We start from the raw sequence: 26,196 nt of genomic DNA on the forward strand, positions 1-26,196 counted from the left end.
GGATGCACAGCGCTTCCCGCTGGGATATTCTCTCGGCACGGGTGTCTGGCTGATCGTAAACAGCAGCCAGGCGATTTGCCTCAACCTCCCATCCGGCAAAAAAGGTCTCGCCCTTGCTCTCACAGAGATTGTGGAGCACACAGCAAGCAGCAATAACTACGGGGATATTCTTTTCGCTGATGTCCGAGCGAGTCAGTAAGCTCTGCCATCTCCCCTTGAGACGTCCGAAAGCACACTCCACGACCATTCTGCACTTGCTCAGCCGGTAGTTGAAGAGTTCCTTCTCACTGTCCAAGGCGCCTGTATAGGGCTTCATGAGCCAGGGCATTAGCGGGTAGGCCGGGTCCCCGAGGATCACTGTAGGCATCTGCACATCCCCAACCGTTATTTTGTGGTCCGGGAAGAAAGTACCTGCCTGGAGGCGTTTGAAGAGACCAGAGTTCCTGAACACACGCGCGTCATGAACCTTGCCCGCCCACCCAACGAAGATGTTGGTAAAACGTCCCCTATGGTCCACCAGTGCTTGCAGCACCATAGAAAAGTAGCCCTTTCGGTTAATGTACTCGCTGGCCTGGTGGGCTGGTGCCAGGATAGGGATGTGAGTCCCATCTATAGCCCCACCGCAGTTTGGGAATCCCATCGCGGCGAAGCCATCTATGACGACCTGGACGTTTCCGAGAGTCACTACCTTTGAGAGCAGTTGCTCAACGATTGCGTGGGCTACTTGAATCACAGCAACCCCCACGGTAGATTTGCCCACGCCAAAGTGGTTCGCTACTGACCGGTAGCTGTCTGGCGTGGCAAGTTTCCAGAGGGCTATGGCCACTCGCTTCTGCACACTCAGGGCTGCTCGCATCCGTGTGTCCTGGCGCTTCAGGGCAGGGGACAGCAAGTCACACAGTTCAAGGAAAGTGCCCTTACGCATCCTGAAGTTCCGCAGCCACTGTGATTCATCCCAGACCTGCAGCACTATGCGGTCCCACCAGTCCGTGCTTGTTTCCCGGGCCCAGAATCGCCGTTCCACACCATGAACTTGACCCATTGCCACCATGATCTCCACGGCGCGGCGTACCCTGCTTTGTGAGAGGCCTGCGCCACTCTCCTCACCGCGCTGCCGGAGCCTCCTCGCCCGATTTCTCAGCAGCTGACTGTGGAAGAGGTGGACGATAAGGTGCAAGGAGTTGACAACGGCCATAAGTGCAGCGATGATCGCAGCGGGCTCCATGCTCGCAGTGCTGTGGCGTCTGCGCTGTAACCGACCAGAGAAGGGCGCGATCAGATTTCCCGCCGGCGCTTTCAGGGAGGGAGGGCGTGATTGACGGTTCAATGACGACAGTATCCCAAAACCGTCCTCGACACATTTTTTTCCCCCAGCAGGCATTGCGAGCTCTACCCAGCATTCCAATGGGCAGCGGGGACTGCGGGAACTGTGGGATAGCTTCCCACAGTGCACCGCTTCGAAAGTCGACGCCGGCCCCGTTAATGTGGACTCAGAAGTTCGAATTAGTGTATTTAGTGTGGATACACAAATTCGACTTCATAAGGTCGAATCCACAAATTCGACTTAAGTAGATTCGAAATAGTCTTGTAGTGTAGACAAGGCCTTAGCCAGGGAGCGGGGGCGGGGGGGGGGGAGACTACCCTGCTACAGACCCTTAGCAAGGTTTTTCAAAGGACAAAACTAGCAATGCTTTTCACATGCATTATGTGCTAAATAATTAATCCTTCTGTCCTGCAAGGGGAGTAGGCTTTTATCTGGACATATCACAAGGAGATCCCATTTGTCACTGGGGACAGAATCCCTATTACTGGTGGTCTCTGACATATATGGATAGATTGAACACCCCTCCTCCTCCCCACCCCCGTATCTCCCAACAGTAGGATTTGGGGCTCTCTGAGGTGATTCTGCCATACTGCCTCTCATTATGGAAGGTCCATGCCAAGATTAGGTAATTACAGAAGAGATGGCCCTGCTTTTGATGAGATACCAATTAGAATTTTCTAAGCCACAGTTTACCCCCAAACCTAATATTGGACCGATATCCAATGGAACTAGGCACCAAGTTCTCCAGAGGCACCTTTAAAAATCCAAACCTTTGCTCTTCATGCTGACTGCCAAACAATCATCCCATGTGGGAAAGACAGCCCATGATTGTGGCTCTAGCATACCTATAAGATTAGCAATGTAATGGATTCAAGTTCAAGGTCTGTCCTCTTTCTTAATGTGCTCCATGGTCTGGGCCCAGGGTATCTAAGAGATCAATTAAAGCTCTGGGATGGAGACTGTGGTCAACAACTTTGCTCCTCTGGCCCCGTGGAACTTTCTGCAATAAGGATACTTCTCATCTGTGCAGGATCCAGAGCTTTCCCGAGGGCAGTCCAAGACTGTAGCATTAACATCCCCAGGAACTAAGGACCATCCCAAACCTCCCCACCTTCTGCTCCAAGTACAAGGAGCAGAGTCAGCAGTGTGCCCTTGTTGCCAAGAAGGCCAACGGCATATTGGCCTGTATTAGTAGGAGCATTGCCAGCAGATTGAGGAAAGTGATTATTCCCCTCTATTCGGCACTGGTGAGGGCACACCTGGAGTATTGCATCCAGTTTTGGTCCCCCCACTACAGAATCGATGTGGACAAATAGGAGAGAGTCCAGCGGAGGGCAACAAAAATGATTAGGGGACTGAGGCACATGACTTGCAAGGAGAGGCTGAAGGAACTGGTTTTATTTAGTCTGCAGAAGAGAAGAGGGAGGGGGGATTTGATAGCAGCCTTCAACTACCTGAAGGGGGGTTCCAAAAAGGATGGTGCTAGGCTGTTCTCAGTGGTGGCAGATGACAGAACAAGAAGCAATGGTCTCAAGTTGCAGTGGGGGAGGTCTAGGTTGGATATTAGGAAACAATATTTCACTAGGAGGGTGGTGAAACACGGGAATGGGTTACCTAGGAGGTGGTGGAATCTCCATCCTTGGAGGTTTTTAAGACCTGACAAAGCCCTGACTGGAATGTTTTAGTTGGTGTTGGTCTGCTTTGAGCAGGGGGTTGGACTAGATGATCTCCTGAGGTCTCTTCCAACCCTAATATTCTATGATTCTATTGCTTTGACCTGCCTTCTCTAATAGATATGTAGCAATGTGTATATATTTTAAGAATCCAAAACAAGACACTCCACTGCACGCACTTTTCTGCCGGGGGAGAGGATGAGAGAACAAACAGATAGCTGATGTTAATCACGTTGCTTAATGCCCTAGTGGAAGGCACTCAGGGCTTGTCTTTACTTGAAACACTACAGCCACAGCTGTAGCGCATCAACGTAGACACTACAAACACTGATGGGAGGGGTTCTTTCGCCAGTGTAGGAAATCCACATCCCTGAGAGGAGGTAGGCAGATGAAGAATTCTTCTGTCAATGCTTCTGTCAACCTAGCACTGTCTAAACTGGGGGTTAGGTCGGCTTCATTATGCCACTCCGAGGTGTGGATTTTTCACACCCCTGAGCAATGTACCTGTGTTGATCTAACTTTTTAGTATAGACCATGCCTCAGATACTAGTGATGAGGGTGGCATAAGAACCTATAGAGAATTAGAATCTCAGCACTCCTGACCAAGACGAAGCTGTGGGACTTCAACTGGAATAAAAACACTTTCTTACCAGCCCATCTATCTGAATCTGATACACAATGGTTTCATATATACATTAAAGGGGATAGTCCTGTTTTTATTTTATAGCTTGCTTGACATAACTGTGTGTTCATTTTACAAAGGAAACTGCTTTCATGTGTCTATCTGAGTTGTGGGCTATCCACCTGAGATGTTTCCTGTTAAAGGTCTGTGTGGTCTGTGATCCCTCTGAGAATTACCATGTAATAGTTTATCTAACACAATTGCCTCTGTCTTACAAGGGGAAGCTTCCCCGTTATCTCCTAATATCAGACAGAGCACAGCAAGTTATTCCTGGACAGGTCTTGGAACAGTAGCGTAAGCGTACAACACACTTTCAGTAGGATTTTGATGTGGGCATTGAACGTTTTTGTCTTATTGAAATTATGGTAATTTTATCTTCCCACCCTTCCAACAAACCTGAACATGGCTAAGCCATCTGTATTCTGCTATTTTCAATAAACAAGTACATTTTTCTTGGTTGGCTGGCAGTGAATATTATTAGTTAACTCTTCCGTTTACAAGGCTGCATCACCATAGTATTTGAGCATCTCTCAAACAATGAATTTATCCTAAATAGGTGCTAAAGGGTCAGAACTTTTAGCCAAGTTATACTGCTGAGGCATAGCATGTCTAAATGACTTGCCCAGGGTCAGACCAAGGGTGAACAGATGTCCCGATTTTATAGGGACAGTCTCTATATTTGAGGCTTTTTTTTTATATGGGCTCCTATTACCCCCCACCCCCTGTCCTGATTTTTCACGCTTGCTATCTGGTCACCTTAGTTAGACCAGAAGTTTGGAAGAAGCAGGAATTAAACCAAGATCTCCAGTCCCAGTCCACTGGTTTAGTCACAAGCCCATCTTTACACTGATAATGTCTCATCAGAAGACTAATCAGGTTTTTTTTAAGATGCTGCTTTTTTATTCCTTATTTGAAGGGGCGCAGTGATTGCAATGGCCTCTGGCTTCTTCAGTGTATCTTTAATTGACAGCAAGGCAACCTGGGGTGAAATCAGCTCTGAAGAAGAGCAGGCTAGGTCAGCCATTCATCCAGTTTTAAGACCGATGGTCCTGTTTTTAAATGGTTTGACTCCTGTCTGGTGCTGAAACTAAACTGGATGCAGTTTTGTCTGGTATGAGGGCAGAGGCACCAGAACTGGGAGGGCCAGAAGTTCATGGCTCCCCCACTTTTTAACATGGGTGTAGTTTGGGGAATAGGGGGCTGCATTGCCCACGCCAAACAACAAGTCTTGGGCAGGCGTGGAATGGTGCAGGCAGGAGCTGCACTTCATGGCAGGGGAGCTGATAAAGTGATAAGCTCCCCTGCTGCAAAGTGCAACCCTTACCTGCAGTGCCAGAGGTAACACCCCTGAGCGACATAATTATTACGACCGAACGCCCCGTGAAGACAGCACTATGTCAACAGCAGAGCTTCTCTGATAGACATAGCTACCGCCAATCGGGGAGCTGGATTAACTGCCGACGGGAGAGCTCTCACCCATTAGCATAGAGTGTCTTCATTAAAGTGCTACAGCAGTGCAGCTCCATCGGTGTTCTTCCACCCAAGGTTCTGCCCCCTGGCCAGGCCAGAAGCTGGCCTGTGGTAAGACCCATCCAGCAGGGCTACCTGAGGGGGGGGCAAGTGGGGCAATTTGCCCCAGGCCCCACAGGGGCCCCCACGAGAATATAGTATTCTATAGTATTGCAACTTTTTTTATAGGAGGGGCCCCCAAAATTGCTTTAACCCAGGCCCCCTGAATCCTCTGGGCGGCCCTGCCATCCAGGAAGCCTAGGCTGCTGTGGGGAGCCCCAGACTCTCCACCTGTCCATGAGCAGCCCCTGGCTCGTGTCCCCACCTGGAAGAGGAGAAGCAGGGGTGGGGCCATGGAGGGGACAGGGCCACAGAAGGAGACAGGGCCTTGTGGGTCCCCCGCATCGAGGTTCTGGTGCTCCTGGGCTGGGGATGCCATTTTGAAAACCGTCCCTGCTGTTGTGACCTAGCATGCTTGAGGGACCCATTTTGAAGAACGTGCCAGGTAGGGTTACCACCTTTGAAATTCAAAAAAAACTGGCAACCCCGCCCCACAAAAGACAAGCCTGCCACAACCCGAATCCCCAACCACAAGGCAACTCCACAACCCCCCCTCCAACAGCCACTTATAGTATCTAGAGAGAGAACACCTATAGAAACTATTGGTAGGTAACATCTTAGGTCTCTTCACTCTCACGTGACTCAAACCCTCTCTCACACGTGCGGTGCGTGTTCATGTTGGTGGGCAGACAGCTGCTGTATTTTCAACAGTTTTCTCTGTTGTCTCTTAAACTGTGGAAGTGGGAACTCTGCAGCATCTTTAGCTGGACACAGAAACTTTTAACATTAGATATCCCAGGATATTATGATAATAATGCACATTTTTAGACCCAAGCAAAGAAAATAGCGGATTAAATTATTTTTCTGGCAACTGGCAAACCCACAAGAATCCCAGCCAGGCCAGTCAAATACCAGCCAGGTGGTAACTCTAGGGCCAGCCTGTTCCTGGTGGCATGACCTCGCACATGTGCAGGAGGCCATTTTGAAGAGTACCTACCCCGCCCCTGTGACTTTGCATGTATGTGTGCGGTCACGCTGGTGGGGATGGACCCATGCTGTTCCTGGCAGTATGGAATGTCTGGTAATCTGGGGATATGCAAGTGGGCACCCTAGACCAGGATTGTGCTATAGTCCCACCAAAACTTTTATTTTTGGCATTTCAGCAGTGCCTAGGCCTTGTGCTGGTGCTCTGTGTGGGATGGATTCCTCTCCTACAGCTCAGAAGAGACGTTCCCAGTTCTCCAATTAAATCCAAATACACAACTGTACCTCTTGCAATAACTGTTTCATTTCTGCAAAAATACCTATTGGAATTTCCCACACTGCTGGGATGTGCAGTCGTCCCCAGGCAACCTTAACGTGCTCTCCTGCGGAACAACAGCTCTATTTGAGGTATCCTCCTGCCCTCGCAGACGTCTGCAATAGGGAAGTGCCTCTGAGGAACTACTAGACCACTTCAGGTGTCTGAGAGGCCTAGTCAGAATCCATAGCCGCTGCTAGAGTTCACTGCACGTGAGGCTCGATCTCATGGCCTGTTCCTCTATCTGTAAGTCAGTGACTGTTGCATGAATGCTCTTTTACCCAGACTTACTAGTAAGGGAAATACAGCAAGGCAGTATGTTTCCACAACACCGACTCCTTCCTCTCTAACTGTCCGGTGGGGTCTGCCTGAGACAGGGTTTCATTCACCTCAGCAGTCCATGGCAGTTTAAAGCTGACATACAGTGTCTAGCTCAGGGGTAGGCAACCTATGGCACGGGTGCCGAAGGTGGCACGCGAGCTGATTTTCAGTGGCACTGACACTGCCCGGGTCCTGGCCACCGCCCGGGGGGGCTCTGCATTTTAATTTAATTTTAAATTAAGCTTCTTAAACATTTTAAAAACCTTATTTACTTTACATACAACAATAGTTTAGTTATATATTATAGACTTATAGAAAAAGACCTTCTAAAAACGTTTAAATGTATGACTGGCACGTAAAACTTTATATTAGAGTGAATAAATGAAGACTCGGCACACCACTTCTGAAAGGTTGCCAACCCCTGGTCTAGCTTGAACACTGCTGGTGTTTTCCTAGTTCACTTGCTTGAGTTGTCAGATGTCCTGTTGCCACTGACAGTTCTCTTGCATCTTTGGCTTTGGCTTGCAGCTTCTGGGAAGATACTGAATGGTTGGCATGACAGCCAGGGCTGGAATCAGTCTGATGGTAGCAGGAGGCTTGGTTGTTGGGAAGCCATATATGCTGGGGAAGGAAAACAAAAGAGCTTCCTGTTCATCAGTGAGCAGAAGACTGGGAAGGGGACGGGGTGAGACCTGCAGTGATAGTGATGAGCCTTCTGTTAGAGCCTATAAGTGGGATGGGGTGTGCTAGACAGCCTGGGAAGGCATAGGCTACGGGTCTGTACTGAAGTGGGAGACAGAGCAGGAGCTCTGGGCCTCTCTGTAAATAGGAGCTCTGGGAGAGGCAAGTCTATGGCAGTGGTGGATAAGGCTGGTTTGGGTAGGCCCATTAAAGAGTAGGCATGAGTGGCTGTGGGAATGTCCCTGAGCTGGGGCTGAGGAGGCTTAGGCAGGCTGCAGAAGTGTGTGATGGAAGTGATCATGAGTGCATCAGTTTGCACCTCACTTAGGGTGAGCATTTGCTTCCTTTTGGGGCCAAGGGGCAGAGCTTCCAGCAGCGGGAGAAAGTCTCTCTTCACCCAGTCCCCAGTGCATATTGGTGAGGCTGCTCCTAAGACTGGCAGAGGTTTGGACCAGAGCAGCCAGGAGCCAGCTGAGAGCTGTTTAGCCTGCACCTTATTAAGTCTGAAGGTCACATGGACCTTAGGGACAGGACTGTGGCCCACAAGGCAAAGTTTGGCTGGTTGGGGTCTTTGTTTGTCTGGATTTCTCAGTGGACTCTGTTTACCCAGGAAGGAGGGGACTTGATGGTTTGACTGGCTTGCTAGACCAAACCAGAAGGGGACTATGGCTCAGAGGGGGGACAGACACAAGTTCACAATTAATGCCAGAAAGGCAGGTAGCCCTGTGATGGGACCTATTTAATTTGACCTCCCATTGCAGAAGGTTGAATGCTGGCATAACTCCAACATTGTCTGGTGGGGAGACTGCTAACAGCATTTTTATTAAAACACTTTAAAGCTCTCTGCTCCTTTCTGGGGTAGGGAGGAGGTTCGTAACACTTCACCCCAAACATCAGACTCTCACAGACCAGCCACTGCTCAGCATTTTCTTCTCTTTTTCCAGTTAGGGAAACCTTGGCTGGAGGGTTCATAGACCCAAGAGTAGGGGAGATGTTGAATTAAGAGAAATCCCAGCAAATGTGGTCTTATCTTACTCTTGATTATGTTTATTTCATCAAGCTTTGGCTTCTTGGTCTGGCCAGGAAGAAATGTCCTCTTTGCTCTGCCTCTCTCTGCCCTGTCTGGATTCAAACATTGCACAGGTAAGGCAATAAAAGTTACTACAGCTTCCTTTCTGAGCTCTTTTCTATCTTAACTGATAGAGGACTTTTTTAGAAGTGTTGAATTTGTGGAAAGCTAAACGCACTATTGTGATGTGTGTAGAGCTGCTGCTCTGACAAGAAAATAAACTGTGAATCCCATTGCATCAATGAACTTTCTCACTTCCTTAATTGAACCACTGAAGAAACCCAAAATTATAACATCTGTGTTCGTAGGCACAAAAATAAGGCTCCATTGTAACAAAGGGCCACATTCTTCCACTCTTACTCAAGCTGAGTAGAACTTTCTGCTGTGAATAGTTCCACTGAAATTCATGAAACAATATCAGAAGTAAGGTAATACTCAGTAAGGTAGTAATACTGAATCAGGATAGCAGTAACTGGCCTCAAATTATTAAAATATTGGCTGGTGTAACCAACCTCACATGAGCCAACAGCAATGATAGAAGCTGGGACCTACAGGCTAAAAGCATGAGCCTATACTACGTGAGCTAGAGGACTGAGGGCTTGTCTACACATGGAATTATTTCAGTATAGCCGTTCCTGAATAACTTCATATGTGGATGCTTATTCCAGAATAAGAGTGCCTTCTTCCAGTTTAGTTTAAATCCACTTTCAAAGTAGATTTAAACTTAACCAGAAAAAGGCACCCTTATTCTGGGATAAGCATCTACACGTGGAATATTCAGGAATAGCTTAACCCTGAGTCCCTTGCATGCAAGGCCGGCTCCAGACCCCAGCGCACCAAGCGCGTGCTTGGGGCGGCATGCTGCGGGGGGCGCTCTGCCTGTCGCCAGGAGGGCGGCAGGCGGCTCCGGTGGACCTCCCGCAGGCATGCCTGTGGAAGGTCCGCTGGTCCCGCGGCTTGGGTGGACCTCCCGCAGGCATGCCTGCGGATGCTCCACCGGAGCCGCGGGACCAGTGGACCCTCCACAGGCACGTCTGCAGGAGGTCCACCGGAGCCGCGGGACTGGCGACCGCCAGAGTGCCCCCCGCGGCGTGCCGCCGTGCTTGGGGCGGCGAAATTGCTAGAGCTGCCCCTGCTTGCATGAAAGCAGGAACAGATTCATAAAGCTCTTGAGTGGACCAACCACGAGAAAAGGACAAAGGCCCACACTCCTAGTGTGGTTAGACTAGCACAGGCAAAACGCAATGACTTTATCTCTGTGTGGATGGTAACCATTCCAGGAGCCATTTCTTCCATTCCTGGTCTTCCTTTTCTTTTCTGAGGTATCATTACTATATAAATGTTTTCTTTATACATTTCAAATGGCTAGAGCAGGCCTGTTTCAACTGAACAGACTGTTACAGTATATTATTTATGGAAAGTAAAAAATATTTGAAAAGGAAGATATCTCTTCTTGTCTGTTCTCTCTGCCTGGTTTGTAGGCTGTTTCATTACTCTGTAAAAATGTGTTTAAAACAAATTACAGGAAATATTTAAAAAGAAATGCACCACAGACAATCACTCTCTTAACTAAATTACTGTTAGCCTAAAGATTGTTTATCAAATTATGTTCCTTATGCTGATAAGAACCCTTTCATGTCTACCTGTGGTTTGAATGTGACCCTGGCTAGAGGTTGGCGGTAACAAAACATGACTACCACCTGACAGCTAGTCAATGGCCTTCGGGAAATGAGCAAGTGCTCTCAGTCCACTTCCTAGTGAACATTTGTCAGGATTTGCCAGACCACCCCTTCCTACAGGTACCATTGGCCAGGAACGGTGAACAATGGCCACTGGGAGCTGTGAGTGGCCGTACCTGCGGACGCTCAGGTAAACAAAGTGAATCGTGGCCTGCCAGGGGCTTAACCTGAACAAGCCGTGAACCAAGTTTGGGAACCCCTGATCTAGATAATACTTTGTCCTACCTCAGTGCAATGGCCTGCACTAGATGACCTATCAAGGTCCCTTCCCGTCCTACATTTCTGTGATTCTATGAGGAAAAGTTTAAAAAAAAACTGGGCAAAGTCGGGTTTTCTAAATCTTTGATCATTTTTTTGTTGCTTTCCTCTGGACTCTCCAATTTATCCACATCTCTCCTAAAATGTGGTGCCCATAATTAGACACTGTACGCCAGCTGAGGCCTCACTAGTGCCAAATAGAGCAGGAGAGTTACCTCCCATGTCTTACATATAACAATCCTGACAATACACCTCAGAATGACATTGGCCTTTCGCAACTGCATCACATTGTTGACTCATATTCAATTTGTGATCCACTATAACCCCCAAATCTTTTACTACTCCCATTTTGTAACTGGGCATTTGATTTTTTTTCCTTCCCCAGTGAAGTACTTAGTACTTGTCTCTATTCAATTTCATCTCATTTATTTCAGACCAATTCTCTAACTTGTCAAGGTCGTCCTAAATTCTTATACTGTCCAAAATGCTTCCAACCTCTCCCAGTTTGGTGTACTTATAAACTTTGCAGATGACAATCTCCACTCCATTATCCAAGTCATTAATGAAAATACTTTATAGTACTGGGCCCAAGACAGACCCTGTGGGACCCTGCTAGATACGCCCTCCCAGTCTGACAGCAAACCATCAATAACTACTCTTTGAGTGTGGTCTTGCAACCAGCTGGGCACCCAACTTATATTAATTTCATCTAGACCACATTTCCCTAATTTGCTCATGAGACTGTTATGTGAAACTATGTGCAATGTTGTAGCCATGTTGGTCCCAGGATATCAGAGAGACAAGGTGGGTGAGGTAATTTTTTTTATTGGACTGACTTCTATTGCTGTGAGAGAGAAGCTTTTGAGCATCACAGAGCTCTCCTTCAGGTCGATGAAACTGTGTCCAGCCTTACTAAAATCAAGATATTGTGTCTACTACTTCCCTCTCCTCTCCCCACCATCCACTAGGCCAGTAATCCTTTTGAAGAAGGAAATTGGGTTGGTTTGTCATGACTTGTTCTTGACAAATCCATTGTGGCTATTCCTTATCACCCTATTATCTTCCAGGTGCTTACAAATTGATTTTTAAATAATTTGTTCCAGTATCTTTCCAGGTATTGAATACACATCCTCTGTGTATTCTCAAAGATTATTGCTCATTGTTCAGAAATTGCTTCAGCTAGTTTCATAAGTAGTAACTAGTAGGAAGAATTTCTTCAGGTCTTGCTGACTTGACTACATTCTTTGAACTATTCTTTAACCTGTTCTCCAGGGCCGACTCCAGTTTTTTTGCAGCTCCAAGCAAAAAAAAAGGAGCTGGAGTGCCGCTGCCGAAGCGAAAAAAAAAAGTGCTGCCCCTTGAAAAGTGCCGCCCCAAGCACATGCTTGGAACTCTAGTGCCTAGAACCAGTCCTGCAGTTCTCTCCCTATTTTGGCTTGTGTTCCTTCCCCCTTGTTGTTAATATTAATTATGGAAGCTGATGATACACAGCACCTTGATGGATTGGGTCCTGAATAAAGATGGAAAATTACCCTCTCCTCCTCAGGAGGCCCCTCCAACTTAAGGTGTAGGCCCGATGGTGGGGAAGTGTGGAATTCTCCATTGCTGTACCTGTTCTTTTGATAAATGGAACTGGTAACTCTGTGGCTCCTGGCATCAGCACTAATAACATGCGATAATTTGCCACAGACCTGTATGTATTTCAGTTCTGCAGGATGTATCCAGTGGTACTGTCTTCATTCTCTTCTCCTCCATCACCCTTTCTATGGTGAAAGGTGTGTGTCTGTCTACTGAAGTGGCACGCATTGCAATTTTCTCCCACAGGGAAAATTTGTTACCCTGTGTGGGTCCATGCCAGCTAGGCAGTCTGTGCTATATATGACTGAAGTGGGTAGCTACAAACATTTCTATATAGCAGTAATTTGGGATCTAAACCTGCTACAGTTTAGGGCATGAGCAAGCTCTAAAACATGAAGACCTTTGAAGTCTGCAGGAGCCCTTACTTTAGATGTATGTTGTTTTGGGGCAGGAACAGTCTCTTTGTTCTGCATTTATACAGTGCAGCACAATGGGGTCCTGGGTCCATGACTGGGTGCTAGGTGCTATCGCAATACAAATAATAAATAAGAATTCTGTGTGGGCTTTTGATCAGGCCCTTGAAGAATGAAAGCAACAGTTCAGAAAACCTGAATATTTTGACGAAGCCCCATTAAACCATCACTTCCATTTACTGTGTCTTCTTGTCACTGACAATTAACAAAATACTTGTATGTGAAGCAAGCTGCCTCCTCTCCAGTCCATTAACTTAGTGGTATCAGTCCAGAGTCTGTGACATCATAATTGCTTCCATAATGATAGGTGATGATTTCACAAACACTGGACTGAAGTATTGCTCAGTGAATCAGGAAGGAGGAGGCAGTTGCAAGAATGAGGGCATGTTTACAAACACATGCCTTGGTTACCAGCAAGCTCAGAGGAGCTAAGGAGCTAAGTTAATTAGTTTAATGGGGATCTCAATCAAACTAAAATATTAATGTTTGGCCAAACTAAAATGTCATGTTTGGCCAAACAACTGTCTGTCCTCTAAACATACAACTGCAGCGGGCAGAGGAGGGACTGAACCAGTCCTTTGCCTAACGGGAATGTTCACAATGCCAGTCTGATGCTCCAAAAGCTGAACCTTAAAACCCCGACTTCCCCCAGCAGAAACTGGCTTTTATTGTTGCATTCTCCACAACCCAGTATACATTCCACAGCAAGGGCATTGTTTCTGTTGGAATTGTCCTATAAGTTTGTGTATGTAAAAATGATTGTGTTGGGAACAACAGGCTAATATCAAAGAGAAGTCAGGGTATTTCTTTGACTTACAATAATGGCTACAATGCGCTTAAATGAGACTTCCATTGCTGAATGAAAAATTCAAAAATATAAGTGACCTCACTGACTAAATAGTGACTTTTAACTATTAAGGCTGCAAGACACATTGTTCGAAGATAGGAAAGTTGGATTTGAGGCTTGTAACTTGTCCTTGGCCCAACTCTTTGTACCAGTGTAGGGACTCGTGTGGTATGTGAGGTGATTTAGTTGGGGATTGGTCCTGCTTTGAGCAGGGGGGTGGGACTAGAGGACCTCCTGAGGTCCCTTCCAACCCTGAGATTCTATGATTCATCACTAGTGTGGTGTTTCACCATTGAAATATCCAAGCTCAGTGAGGCGTATTAGGAACCTACCTTCAACTTGAATTGTTAGTTCTCTTGTAATCTGAGGCCAGCTGTCCATTCGGACTTTTGCCAACAGAGCAATGTCGATTACTTCAATAGCAGCAGAGGTCCTAGTATACACATGCTTTTATGCCAGTGTAAGAGTGCTTATTTCACTCATCGAACTGGTGAAGTTTATAATGATAAAAGTATTTTCTTACAGTATAAGCTGCATCTATGCTAGGGGGGTTGACTGCATACTATGACCAGCAAACTTTTTCTAGTATGGACTAGGCCTATATCTAGCTATGTTTATCTATTTCAAGGCCCTGTGTATCCTGTGGCAAACTAGTCTTAAATTCCACTGCAAGGGCCCTGAATTGGTGTGCTCTGCTCTTGTGTGGCAGACTAGAAATTATGGTGCTGCTTCAATAGACTCAGATTCACTATCTCTGTCTTGATATGAAATTTCAATTACTTTACACAGCCCTGACACCATCGCTTTTCAATGAGCCACAGATTATTGTATTTAACTCACAATGGCATTGCAGAAACTGAAGAGGGTGCGGGAAGCTTGGACAGATGGATAGAGGACAGCTATGGGCAGGCTTTTTACATCTGAGGAGATGTGGAAGGCATGTGGAGTAATTATATTAGCTGGCATTCTGGTTGAATGATCAGCTAAACAATATTGATGCTAAATCTTCACCTTCGTTTCAGAGCACCATTGAGTTAATGGGGACAATTTAAACTGGGACTACTGTTTCAAGCTATCTGCAGATTCAAGAAGGCAACACTGGCTCAGTTATACTGATACCATGAAGGCTAGAAACATGACTTTAAAAAATGCCATATATTCTGGATCACATTCTGCAACAATTGGTGGGCAGATAGCGGGTTCCGTGACCACAAAATCCTGGAATACATTAGGTCTTGGCCTAGATGTTATTGAGATATAAATCTCTTTTGGTGGATTCATTTTCAAGTTAAATGAAAGCTGATGGCCAAGAGCAAAAGCTCTGAGGGAATTTGTAAGCAAATGTGCCACAAGCACCAGTAGGAAGCGTTTTGTAATACGTCACTGGTTATGCTACTGTGTAATACTCAACCAGCTCCTATAAGCCCACTTCACTTTTGGTGGCTGCCACCTCACCTGAGCCAGTACACTTTGTAGAAAGTGTAAAGAAACTGAAGAGGTCTTGACTGCACTGGAATTTCAGCCACCAGTGTAGTTGCACTAGTGTAAACCCACAGGTGTCCTTACCTCAGGCCTTTCACAAAAGCCACCAAACAGCCAGCAGATGGTGATAAATATGTCTCTTCTGACCTGGTTTGGACACTCTGTGTCTCAAACAATCCCTGAGCTCAGCCAATCTCACTGCAAATTCAGTTTTGCTTAGTGGGAGGGAGGAAGAAACCCACTGAATTTCTTGACCAGCTCTACTAATAACCTTTTGGGAATTAAAACTGATCTGGTCTGTTTCACCTCAGTGTTGTAGAGCACCTGTGTCACTTACAGTTCAACTTTACAACCTGTTCAAAATCTAGCATCACAGTGACCCACTCCAGGTGCTGCCGTTACATGATTTGGCACGTTGGGGTATATGGGCAAATAACTATTGCAGATTCTGCAAAAGCGATCACAGGAATACACCCTTATCAGGGAATAATACTTCTCCTTGGTAGTGTTCTCAGTGGTACATCAGAGCATGCTCTCCCTGGAGCTCAGCCACCTGTTTAAGCAATGTTCTGTTTGGGCTGGAACATCTTGAAAAAAGTCCCTCTTAACCTAGCAGTACAACTGCTTAGAGCCTCCTTAACTGAGGAAGAAAAGGGAGGGGAGATTCTTGCTAGCTGGCTTGGATAACCCCGCCCCTGGTTATTTCATCTTCCTTACAAGGCTAAAGCAAGAGGCTTTCCTTTCTCTGGCTGCCCCATGCTCTCAAAAACAGCAGAACAAGTGGTAGGATCATACTGGAGTGCAGACGGGATGTGGAGGCTGCCAGAGATGGGGAGAGAATAAAGAGCCAAGCAAGCAGTTGCGCTCTAGCTCCAGCAGAGGATGGGAGCAGAGAATCATTATAATCTTTAAAAAGAACGAGAAGTACTTGTGGCACCTTAGAGACTAACACATTTATTTATAATCTTTATAAATCCCAAAACGGATTGTTCGAACCAGTTCTTCCAAAGAAATATGAGAAGCAGCTGAAACCGACAAAAGATCATTGAAAGGAAGGAAATGCAACATGAGAGGTAAATATGTCCTTTGCTGGGAAGTTTTTAAGAATTTGGCGTTGTTTTCTTTATGGTAAAAACTTTCAGCTATGGGTTCCTAAAATGAGGGTCTCAAACCCACCTGACTAAAACTTTGGTCTGATTTTTTTTTAAGGGGTGTTGCTCACCTGCAGCTCCATTGAAGGCAGACCCAAAGCTTTCATTCAGGTCCTTCTAAGTGGATTTTAGGTCCCTTATTGTAGGTACTGGCACTTCTGCTTTTCCACTTTGCTGAGACAATTGCAGTTGAAAGGCTTGGCAGAAAAACCTGGTAGAGTGTATCTCTTAAACAAGTCACAGGAACAAAAACTAATTTAGGATTACACTAAACAAGAAGCTTTTGTCTCTGAGGATAAGGGCTAGTGGGAGATTTGAAAATTGAAACACTATTGTAGCACAGTATTAATGGTGTATAGGTGACCTCCTTCCTTCAACATCCACATTCTGATGAGCTGGAATTCTTGTGTGTCTGCGTCTGCTTGAGGTACTGTAGCTGGAATGTGGGACTCTGGTTTGATTTCCTAGATCATTTAATTGAAGCAAGCTGGTCTTGTCTACACATTCTGAAAATTGTTTCCAGATTCTAACTATTTAGTCTCTTTGAAATTAAGATTCAGCAGTTCTGAAATTAAAAGGGGGAAAAGAGAAAATATCGTATTAGCACAAATCTTGCAGTCCATACTCAGGCAGAACTCCCACACTGCCCTCAGTGGGCACAAGATTTGGCCTATTCGCTGTAAGATTCAATGGACGTGATCTTCAGCTAGTGTAGATTAGTGTCGCAGCAATGACTTCCATGGCACTATGATTTAGATTGCTAGGGGATCTGGCCCTATGTTCCTTTTTCTTTCCGGGTGAGCTAATGGGTTTCCATATGCTCTTATCCACCAGGTAAAGCTAATGAAGGTTAATTCAAGAACTTTTCTGGGAACTGTGACGAATCACGAGCCCAGTGTATTATTTCCCTTAAACAATAGCTACAGATTCCTGTCAAAGGCTTCGGGGCAGACTTCAGATAGGCACACCCTGAGTCGGTGAATTCAGCTGTCAGGAATGGAGGTGCTACGCCGTTCCTCGGTCTTTGCTGCGGAGGTGATGGAGGTTTTTGATCGGTCTCCCACCGACAAGGAGCTGGTGTCCCAGGCTAAGGTGCTCTGCAGAGACTACATACATTCCCGGCTGCTTCGGGCTGGCATTGGCTGGAGCAAACCAGAGCACAGTGCACCCATACCTGGCGGCAGACTGGCTGAGGTGTCCAGTGTGCTTCTGCGACTAGGTAAGCATCCATGCTGTGGCTGCGGCCAGGGAACCTGAGGGGGTCCCTTCGGGGCACTTCTGACTAGACCAGGAACGGGCAAAAGGCAAGGACTGCTGGGTGCCAAGAGGGCGTCCCACACAGCCAAGACCTTATTTGCTTAAAGAATGAGGTGTTATTCTCTGCACCTGGAGCATCCAGACTGGTTCCCATTGCACCTCCTCATTCTGCCCCTACCTCCCACATGGAGCAAGAAGGAGCTCCTTGCTCATCCCAGTGATTCTGGAGAGACTGTTTCCTGTAGGTCCCTGGGGAAATATCAGCTTGATCCTGTACCAATTAAAACTTGATAAGAGTTTTGCCTTTGACTTCAGTGTGGGCAGGATCAAGCCCTCTGTGTTCATTCAATCCATGACTTCCCCAGACTAGCACCCCAACGGAGCTCACAATCTATTCTGCATTCAGCAGGGTGAGTTGGCCTCCATGACAGCCCAATGCCAGACTACAGTGACAGTCTTATCTGTATAATTCTGCTAGCGGTAAAACTTGGACTGCTTCAATTGCTCACCTAGGAACGGGGTGACCGAGTTGTAGGGATGCTTCATTCAGGGTCTTCCACTTGGACTGTGTGCATTAGAGAACCTTGTAATGGCTGCATTTCAATAACAAAATGTGACAGTTAATCCACTGCCATCTGCCTTAGTCTGTCTTTCTGATTCACTCAGTTGGACAGGAGTCTTCTCTATTGCTTCTGGCATTGGGGCCATCCATGCTTGGAGGGGTGCAGCCAAATCACTAGTCCAGGGAGCTTTTCACAACCTGGCTTTGCCTGTGGAGTTGTGCAGGAAGAAAAAAGATGCAAGGAGCAAATATGTGGTGGTGATGGCTAGATGGCATTCAGCTAGCAAAGCACTAAAGGCTGTATCAGCTGAACACCATTACTATGTATAGTTACCAAGATCTGGATGTTGGGTTGTAGGAACACACGGTGGTGGTCGGGGGTGGCCATAGGGGCTAAGGTGTACGGTGCTGGCATCAAGTGCATATGCTAGATGGCAGCACTAAGGCCTTGTCTACACTAGGCAGGTAAGTCGACAGAAGTTACACTACTCCAGCTACATGAATAACGTAACTGGAGTTGACGTAGCTTAGGTCGACTTACCCGCGGTGTCTACACCTAGGATTGCCAACTTTCTAATTGCACAAAACCAAACACCCTTGCCCTGTCCCACCCCTTCCCCAAGGCCCCTCCCCTGCCCCGCCCCTTCTCTGAGGCCCTGCCTGCCACTCTCTCCAGCCCCCCTCCCTCCGTCGCTCGCTCTCCCCTATCCTCACTCACTTTCACTGGGCTAGGGCAGGGGTCTGAGGTGTGGGAGGTGATGAGGGCTCCAGCTGGGGGTGCCGACTCTGGGGTGGGGCAGGGGATAAGAGGCTTGGGGTGCAAGAGGGGGCTCCAGGCTGGAACCAAGGGGTTTGGAATGCGAGAGCGGGTTCAGGACTGGGGCAGGGTGTTGAGGTGTGGGAGGGGCTGCAGGCTTTGGACGGGGGTGTGGGCTCTGGGGTGGGGCCAGGGATGAGCAGTTTCAGGTGCAGAAGAGGGCTCCAGTCTGGGGCCAAGGGGTTTGGAGTGCGGGAGGGGGCTCAGGGCTGATTCAGGGGTTTGGCGTGTCAGAGGGGGTGTAGGAGGGGGCTCAGGGCTGGGGTAGAATGTTGGGATGCAGAAGGGGGTGCGGGCTCTGGGAGGGAGTTAGGGTATGGGAAGGGGTTCTGACCTCAGGCAGGGTGTTCAGGGTGTGGGCTCTGGCCGGGCAGTGCTTACCTCAAGCAGCTCCTGGTCAGGACTCCCTGCCTGCCCTGGCTCTGTGCTGCTCCTGGAAGCGGCTGCCATGTCCTGCCCCTTGGCCAGAGGCATGGCCAGGTGGCTCCGTGCACTGCCCCCGCAGCTCCCATTGGTCATGGTTCCTGGCCAATGGGAGCTGCAGAACCGGCGCTGGGGGTGGGGGCAGCACATGGAACTTCCCTGATCACTCCTGTGCCTAGGGGCCACAGGGACATGCCGGCTGCTTCCAGGGAGCTGCACAGAGCCAGGGAAGGCAGGGAGCCTGCCTTAGCCCCGCTGTGCTGCCATCTGGACTTTTAATGGCCCGGTCAGCAGTACTGAGAGGAGCCACCAGGGTCCCTTTTCGACCAGGCGTTACAGTCAAAAACCAGATGCCTGGCAACCAATGTTCCTTCTACTTTTTCTCATACATGTGAGGAATGAATTTTGTTATGTGCACCAATATGGAGGTGAGACATCACCTCCATACTGGTGCACATAACAAAATTAATGTGATGGGGGTGAGGCTGAGGGGTTCTGAGTGTGGGAGGAGGCTCAGGGCTGGGGCAGAGGGTTGGGGTGAAGGGGGGTGAGGGCTCCAGTTGGGAGTGCAGGCTCTCGGGTGGGGCTGGGGATGAGGGGTTTGGGGTGCAGGCTGCTCGGGGCTATGGTGGGGAGAGAGGACTCCCCTCCAGCTCTCTCTCCTGCGGCAGCTCCAGGGCTGGGGCTACAGGATAGGTGCCTCTCCCCCAGCCGCAGCAGGTCCAGAGCTGAGGTGGGGCCAGGGCAAGGGCGCCTGGCTGCGGCAGGGCTGGGTCCAGGTCAGGGATCCACCCCCGTCCACAGCAGGTTGGGGGCTGGGCTAGGTTGGGGCTAGGGGAGGGATGCCCCTCCCCCAGCTGCAGCAGGTCCTGGCCGGGCGGGTTCTTTGAGCAGGGGCGGCTCTAGGAATTTGGCCGCCCCAAGCAGGGTGGTGCGCTGCGGGAGGCGCGCTGCCGGTCGCCGGTCCCGCGGCTCCGGGGGACCTCTTGCAGATGTGCCTGGGAGGGTGCGCTGGTCCCGCGGCTCCGGTGGAGCATCCGCAGGCACGTCTGTGGGAGGTCCACCCGAGCCGCGGGACCAGCGTACCCTCTGCAGTCATGCCTGCGGGAGGCCCGCCGGAGCTGCCTGCCGCCCTGCTGGCAAAATGCCACCCCAAGCACGCGCTTGGCACGCTGGGGTCTGGAGCCGCCCTGTCCTTGAGTGCCTGTGCTGTGCTTAATAGGCTGCTGGCTTGGCCACATGGCCGTGCAGCTTACAGGGAACATAGCTGGCAACCCTATCTACACTGCGCTGGGTCAATGGGAGACGCTGTCCCGTTGCCTTCCCTTTAGGGTTGTCAGGTGTCCAGTTTTTGAGTGGAATGCCCAGTCGAAAAGGGATCCAGGCAGCTCCGGTCAGCACCTCTGACCGGGCTGTTAAAAGTCCCGTCGGCAGCCAGGGGATCCACACACTGTTCCCGCCCCAAGTGCCAGCTCTGTGGCTCCCATTGGCCAGGAACTGCAGAGGTGGTGCCTGCAGAGGTGGGAGCTGCAGAGGTGGTGCCTGCAGACAGGGCAGTGTGCAGAGCCACCTGGCTGCACCTCCGCCTAGGAGCCGGAGAGGGGACATGGCGCTGCTTCCGGGAGCTGTCTGAGGTCAGTGCCACCCGGAACCTGCACTCCTGAACCCCTTCTATGCCCCAACCCCTGTGCCAGCCCTGATCCTCCTCCTGCTCTCCTAACCCCTCGATCCCAGCCCAGAGCACCCTCTTGCACCCCAAACTGCTCATCCTCAGCCCCACCCCATAGCCCATACCCCTAGCTGGAGATGGAGCTCTCTCCCATGCCCCAAACCCCTGCTCCAGCCCAGAACCCCTTCCTGCACCCCAAACCTCACATCCCCAGCCCCACCCTGGAGCCGGCACCCCCAGCCATCACATCCTCCTGGATCCCAACCCCCTGTTCCAGCCCAGTGAAAATGAGCGAGTGAGTGAGGGTGGAGAGAGCGAGCGACAAAGGGAGAGGAGATGGAGTGAGTGGGGGTGGGGCCTCGGTGGAGGGGCGGGGCAGTGGGGTGGGGGAGGAGGGGCGGGACAGTGGGGGTGGGGGAGGAGGGGTGGGACAGGGGCAGGGCAACGGTGTGCAGTTTAGTGTGAGCCGAACTTTGGCAACTCCCTACTTCCTTTACTTTTCTCATTCCGGTGGAATACCAGAGTCGACTGGAGAGTGCTCTGCTGTCGATTTAGCGGGTCTTCACCAGACCCCCACTGCATCAATCGACCCCCACTGCATCAATCACAGCAGCGTGGGCCTCTAGTAAATGTAGACATGGCCTCATTGCCAGCATGTTCTCCTGTGGAAAGGAGTGATAAGAAGGGGAGCATAGTTCATTGGGCCAACCAGTGGCATCTTGCCCTATATCAGCTTGTACTAGATCAGTGGTTCCCAAACTGGGGTTCATGAACCCCTGGGGGTTTGCACAATGATATAGGGGGTTCGCCAGAAAAATGTCCTTAATGGCGGCCAGAGGACCCTGGGCACAGGAGGCAGCAGGTGTGACCCAGTTGCGGAGCAGACAGCCCGAGCCTTGTGGAGCGCAGAGCATGCAGCTGAGCCCCAGTCTGCGCGGGGCCAGCAGGCCGAGCCCTGCAGAGCGCGCAGCCAGGCTTCGGTCAGCAGAGGCGCCGGCAGCCCGTGCTCTGCAGAGCACGGGGCCGGGAAGTTGGGGCTGGCAGCCCAAACCCCAGCAGTCAGTGGGGGCCAGCAGCCCGAGCCCCACGGAGTGCGGAGCCGGCAGCCTGAGCCCCATGCAGCGCGGCGCTGGGAAGTTGGGGCCAGCAGCCTGAGCCCTGCAGAGCGCACAGCTGAGCCCTGGTCAGCAGAGGTGCCGGCAGCCCGAGCCCCATGCAGCGTGGGACCGGGAAGTTGGGGCCAGCAGCCCAAGCCCTGCAGAGCATGCGGCCGAGCCCCGGTCAGTGAAGGCGCTGGCAGCCCGAGCCTGATGCAGTGCGAGCCAGGAAGTTGGGGCCAGCAGCCCAAGCCTCAGCAGTCAGTGGGGGCCAGCAGCCCGAGCCCCAGGGAGTGCAGAGCTGGCAGCCCGAGCCCCATGCAGTGCAGGGCCGGGAAGTTGGGGCCGGCAGCCCGAGCCCCAGCAGTCACCAGGGGCCAGCAGCCTGAGCCCCGCGGAGTGTGGAGCCCGGTGCAGGGACAGCAGCCTGATCCCCATCGCAGGCAGGGAGGCAGCTGAAACCCCAGGCGTGCAGGTGGCAGCTGGGACTCCTGTCCTTGGCAGACGGGAAGTTGGGTGGCATGAGGGCAGAGTGAGCAGGGGCCATGCTGTACGTGGGGGGTGGTCCAGGCTAATTTGTCCCTCGTGGGGCACCCTCCTAGGGATGGCCCTGGTGGTGGAAGAAAAGGTGTTCGCGCGCCAAACCAGCTGGAACCAGGCGGTAGTCACTGTAGCAGCGTTGAGGTGCCTCAGTAATTCAACACTAAGTCATTTTCTTTGGAGCACTCTTTTGCTTCAGTGAGAGGTGAGTGAATGTTAGCATCACACTGAGGAGATTTAAACTTAAATCCCTGGAAATATTCATTTTTAGGAGTGGGTTCACAAGATTTCACATTATAGTGAAAGGGGTTCACGGGTTGTTAAAGTTTGGGAACCACTGTACTAGATGCACCTCACAGGCATACTAGGGTACCGACAGCTGGCCATGCTGCATGACTTTTTGCCCATCCTATTAAGATTTAGCTTTTGTTGTCTTAAAGTCAGCCAGTTCTCTCCTGGTCTCCTCCTGTCACTGTGGTTGTGGAGAGTATTTTAGTATCTAGTAGCCCTCCTTGTCCAAATGATCTTCAGATCACTTTTGGCCAGAACACTACCAATAAACCAGGGATTCAAAATGCTGCCTGAAGCAAACTTCCTATAAAATAAATCCTGTGGACCTGACCCTCTGCTGGTCTACTTCCATAGACTTCACTGTCTGTCTGCTTGCAGTGTGCTTTGCTGACATACATGTGCTAAGAATTTCATCCAGTATCTCCCCCAGCTTCTCTCCCTCTTTTCCCTTCTGACTTCTCCTTTCCCTTTCTATATCTTGGTGACTTTTCTTTGGTCTTTGTTTTACAGGCTGCGGTTTTCCCCTCAGATGAATTTTTCATCCTTTTCTATTGTTTCATTTACTTATTTTCCTCTAAGTTCCTCTCTTCCCCAGACATATTCTTCTCTCCTGTTTTGTTTTTTCCTCTCTTTTGCCATCTGTGTCTTTTCTTTCCTTTTCCTTCCATTCCCTTTCACCTTTTTGGTCTTCTCTCTTTCTCCCCCATCTGCTCAGGTGGGGTCAATGTGGGTGGCAGAAGTGTTTTGGAGGGCGAGCAGATGGCAGAGTGAATTTGAAGGCGTCTCCTTGACGACTGTTCTGACTCTGTTACTGTGCTTATGTTCAGATGGAAGGATTTGGCTGATAGTCCTAAGAACTTGGCTTCTCTAAGCAAACCTGCTTGGAATGGAACCACATATAAGGGACACAAGGGAAAAATCATTCTTCATATTGAGCTATACAGTCATTTCCTGATCACTTGTTCAGAAACATTGCTGCCCACATGGCCTTTAGCTCTTCCTTCCCTTTTCCTGTTGTAAATAGCCAACTGCAGCATAAGGTGTTAAACCACTGCTGTTTCCCAGGCACATGCCAGGAACCTGAGCCCCAAACTGCTGTATCAACTGGTACAGCCAGCTAAACCAGTTCTCGCCCAGTGACAGTTGCTGTGAGCATCTGTAAATGTGAAGGAGCAGAGCATTCCTAGTGCTTGTGCTTATGCATATGGATGGTAAGGTGAGCTGGCAAGTGAGCATGACGAGCCAGCGAGCAGGCCTGGACACACAGTGCGTAAAGGGAATGCTGTACTGATGCTCTTACAGAGCTCACAGCTGAGGAATAGTGGCAGTGAGACACTGTGGCTACTAATAGGACTAACTGGTGACAAACAGTAAAAATAAGTGTTCAGCTTTATTATAAAAAAACTCCTACAAACCAACTATCCACCTATGTCTGGAACAACCACCATCGCTGTATCAGCCAGCTGCATGTCTGCCTGGCTCCTGGTGCAAACAGACTCGCAGGGTTTAGTTGATGAAGGGAAGACCAGCAGTGCTCATGCTGGAGTACAGTCAGTGAATCCTCTGCTGCCCTTCGGGGTATGGTCCCCAGCTGCTGTAAACTACCGTGGTGCCATTGATGTCAATGGCATTGCATCACTTGACACCAGCTGAGAAACTGGCCTTCCTGAGCTTAACTGGAATCAGTGCAGTGCTCTGAGCTAGCCATGCACTATAAATCCCCTATGTTCTGCTGTCCAACCATTACTTGGTGTCTGTTCTTCCTTGGCAAAGGGAAGATTCTGGGGAGCAGCACAGGCCCTTAGAGTTCTCTCTGTCCTACTGGTTCCCCTGATGCCATCTGTTGCAGCTTCCCTCAGCATTCAGTGCTGTGTAGATGTGCCCATCTACTTTCTCACAGTTATCTTCTCAAGGCTGCTGGATCATGTTTACTTCAGACCCAGGGGCAATTGACCAGAACAGCTGCTCAAGTGGACAGTCTATTCCATAATACAGAATTCTGGAATGAGTGTGCTTCCCACTTGTTCAGGAATAAAGTGACTTTTATTTCAGAATAAGAGTGTCTACACCGGAAGCTATTCTGGATAAGCTATTCTGGTCAGTTTCCTCACATAGACAAGCCCTTATTTGTTGGGAATTGCCTCCAGCCTGGGATGAGGCGGGGATGTAGATCTTCAGCAAGAGAAGAGGAACTTTAGGTCCTCAATTCCCAGCACCAGTTTTGTAACTCAGAGCCCAATCAGACTCCTAGATCCACAGACAGAAGGTCCTTCCATATGTGGATCTGACCTTACCTCGTGGCAGATTGGGGTCAGCCTCTCCACAGCACACAGTCCTTCACTGGGCCCTAGAGAGGGTGCTTTGTGGGTCCTGGGATCTGTATTTTGGGTGAGGGCAGGCGGAGGCAGATATGTCCCCCACCCCCACCATTAGCACTGTTAAGTACAGGGTGGTTGTATGTCCTTGGGGCAGCTGTTGATTGCATTGCCAGGGAAAGGGTTGCTGAAGTTGGCTTGACACCTCCCATGGACTTCATGGACCTGGGAAATGTTTGGACACCCCTGCAGCCTGCTGGCATGTGACATTAGTGGTGTATGCTCATTCTCTACGGCCAAGTCTACACTACAGAGCCTGTGTTGGCATAGCTAAGCCGGTACAGGCCTATGCCACCAGAAGGAGCTCTGCCAACATGATAACACCACCTCCCCCAACAACATCAGCTAAGATGAAAGAAGCACTCTTCTCTCCGCACAGCTGCATCTACACAGGGGGGTTTGTCACCATAGATACATCAGCTAGGATGTTGGGTTTTTTCACATCCCAACTGACGTAGCTATGCTGACAAAATGTAGCTGTGTTGACGTGGCCTAACGCTAGCATGGGCTTTGCAATTTGGGTGAAATATGCTCCTGTATTCAGGAAACTTTTTTTATCTTAAAAGGATAAAGGCTAGGTTCTAATCTCTGTTAGGCCGATGTGTGTTGGGAGTAAGCCCAGTGATGCCAATAATTATTCCTGATTTGACATTCATGCAGCTGAGACAAATCTAAGTTAGGTTTCCTCAGGGTATCCTATGACAAGGAAGTGCTCTCATCCTGGGGTGGGGTTGGGGGGGTGTTCAAGACAATCCCCACTAAATAGAAATCTCAGGCACCAAGATATGCAGCTTTCGGTGTCTCACGCTATGACAGGAGACAATGTGTTTTCACTGAGTTCTTGTTACACTTAACTAGCTAAGGAGTAATTGCCACCTTTGCCTAGGAGTGGAGGAGATGTGTCAAGAAGGGTGAAATGTTGACCTTGGCACAGTGGTGAGCTGGAGCCGGTTCCCACAGGTTCCCAAGGTTGCTAAAATTAGACCTCCGTGGAGAACCGGTTGTTAAAGGGCCAGGA

The 26,196-nt window shown here is 49.5% G+C and overlaps 1 protein-coding gene across 4 annotated transcripts in view; it reads left to right on the forward strand.

Moving 5' to 3' along the window:
• Positions 1-15,757: 15,757 nt before the first annotated feature.
• BOK (BCL2 family apoptosis regulator BOK) overlaps positions 15,758-26,196 on the forward strand; it is a 38,362-nt gene continuing 27,923 nt past the window's right edge. For 2 of the 4 annotated variants that reach the window (XM_045029047.1, XM_045029050.1), the window contains exons 1-2: positions 15,758-16,069; positions 16,982-17,366. In XM_045029047.1, the coding sequence (XP_044884982.1) occupies positions 17,144-17,366 (223 nt within the window). In that variant the 5' untranslated portion in view covers positions 15,758-16,069; positions 16,982-17,143. The remainder of the gene's footprint in view (positions 16,070-16,981; positions 17,367-26,196) is intronic. The other 2 variants (XM_045029049.1, XM_045029051.1) reach the window with 2 other exon arrangements.

Source organism: Mauremys mutica, chromosome 9 (assembly GCF_020497125.1).
Source record: "Mauremys mutica isolate MM-2020 ecotype Southern chromosome 9, ASM2049712v1, whole genome shotgun sequence".
Classification (NCBI taxonomy): Eukaryota; Metazoa; Chordata; order Testudines; family Geoemydidae; genus Mauremys; species Mauremys mutica.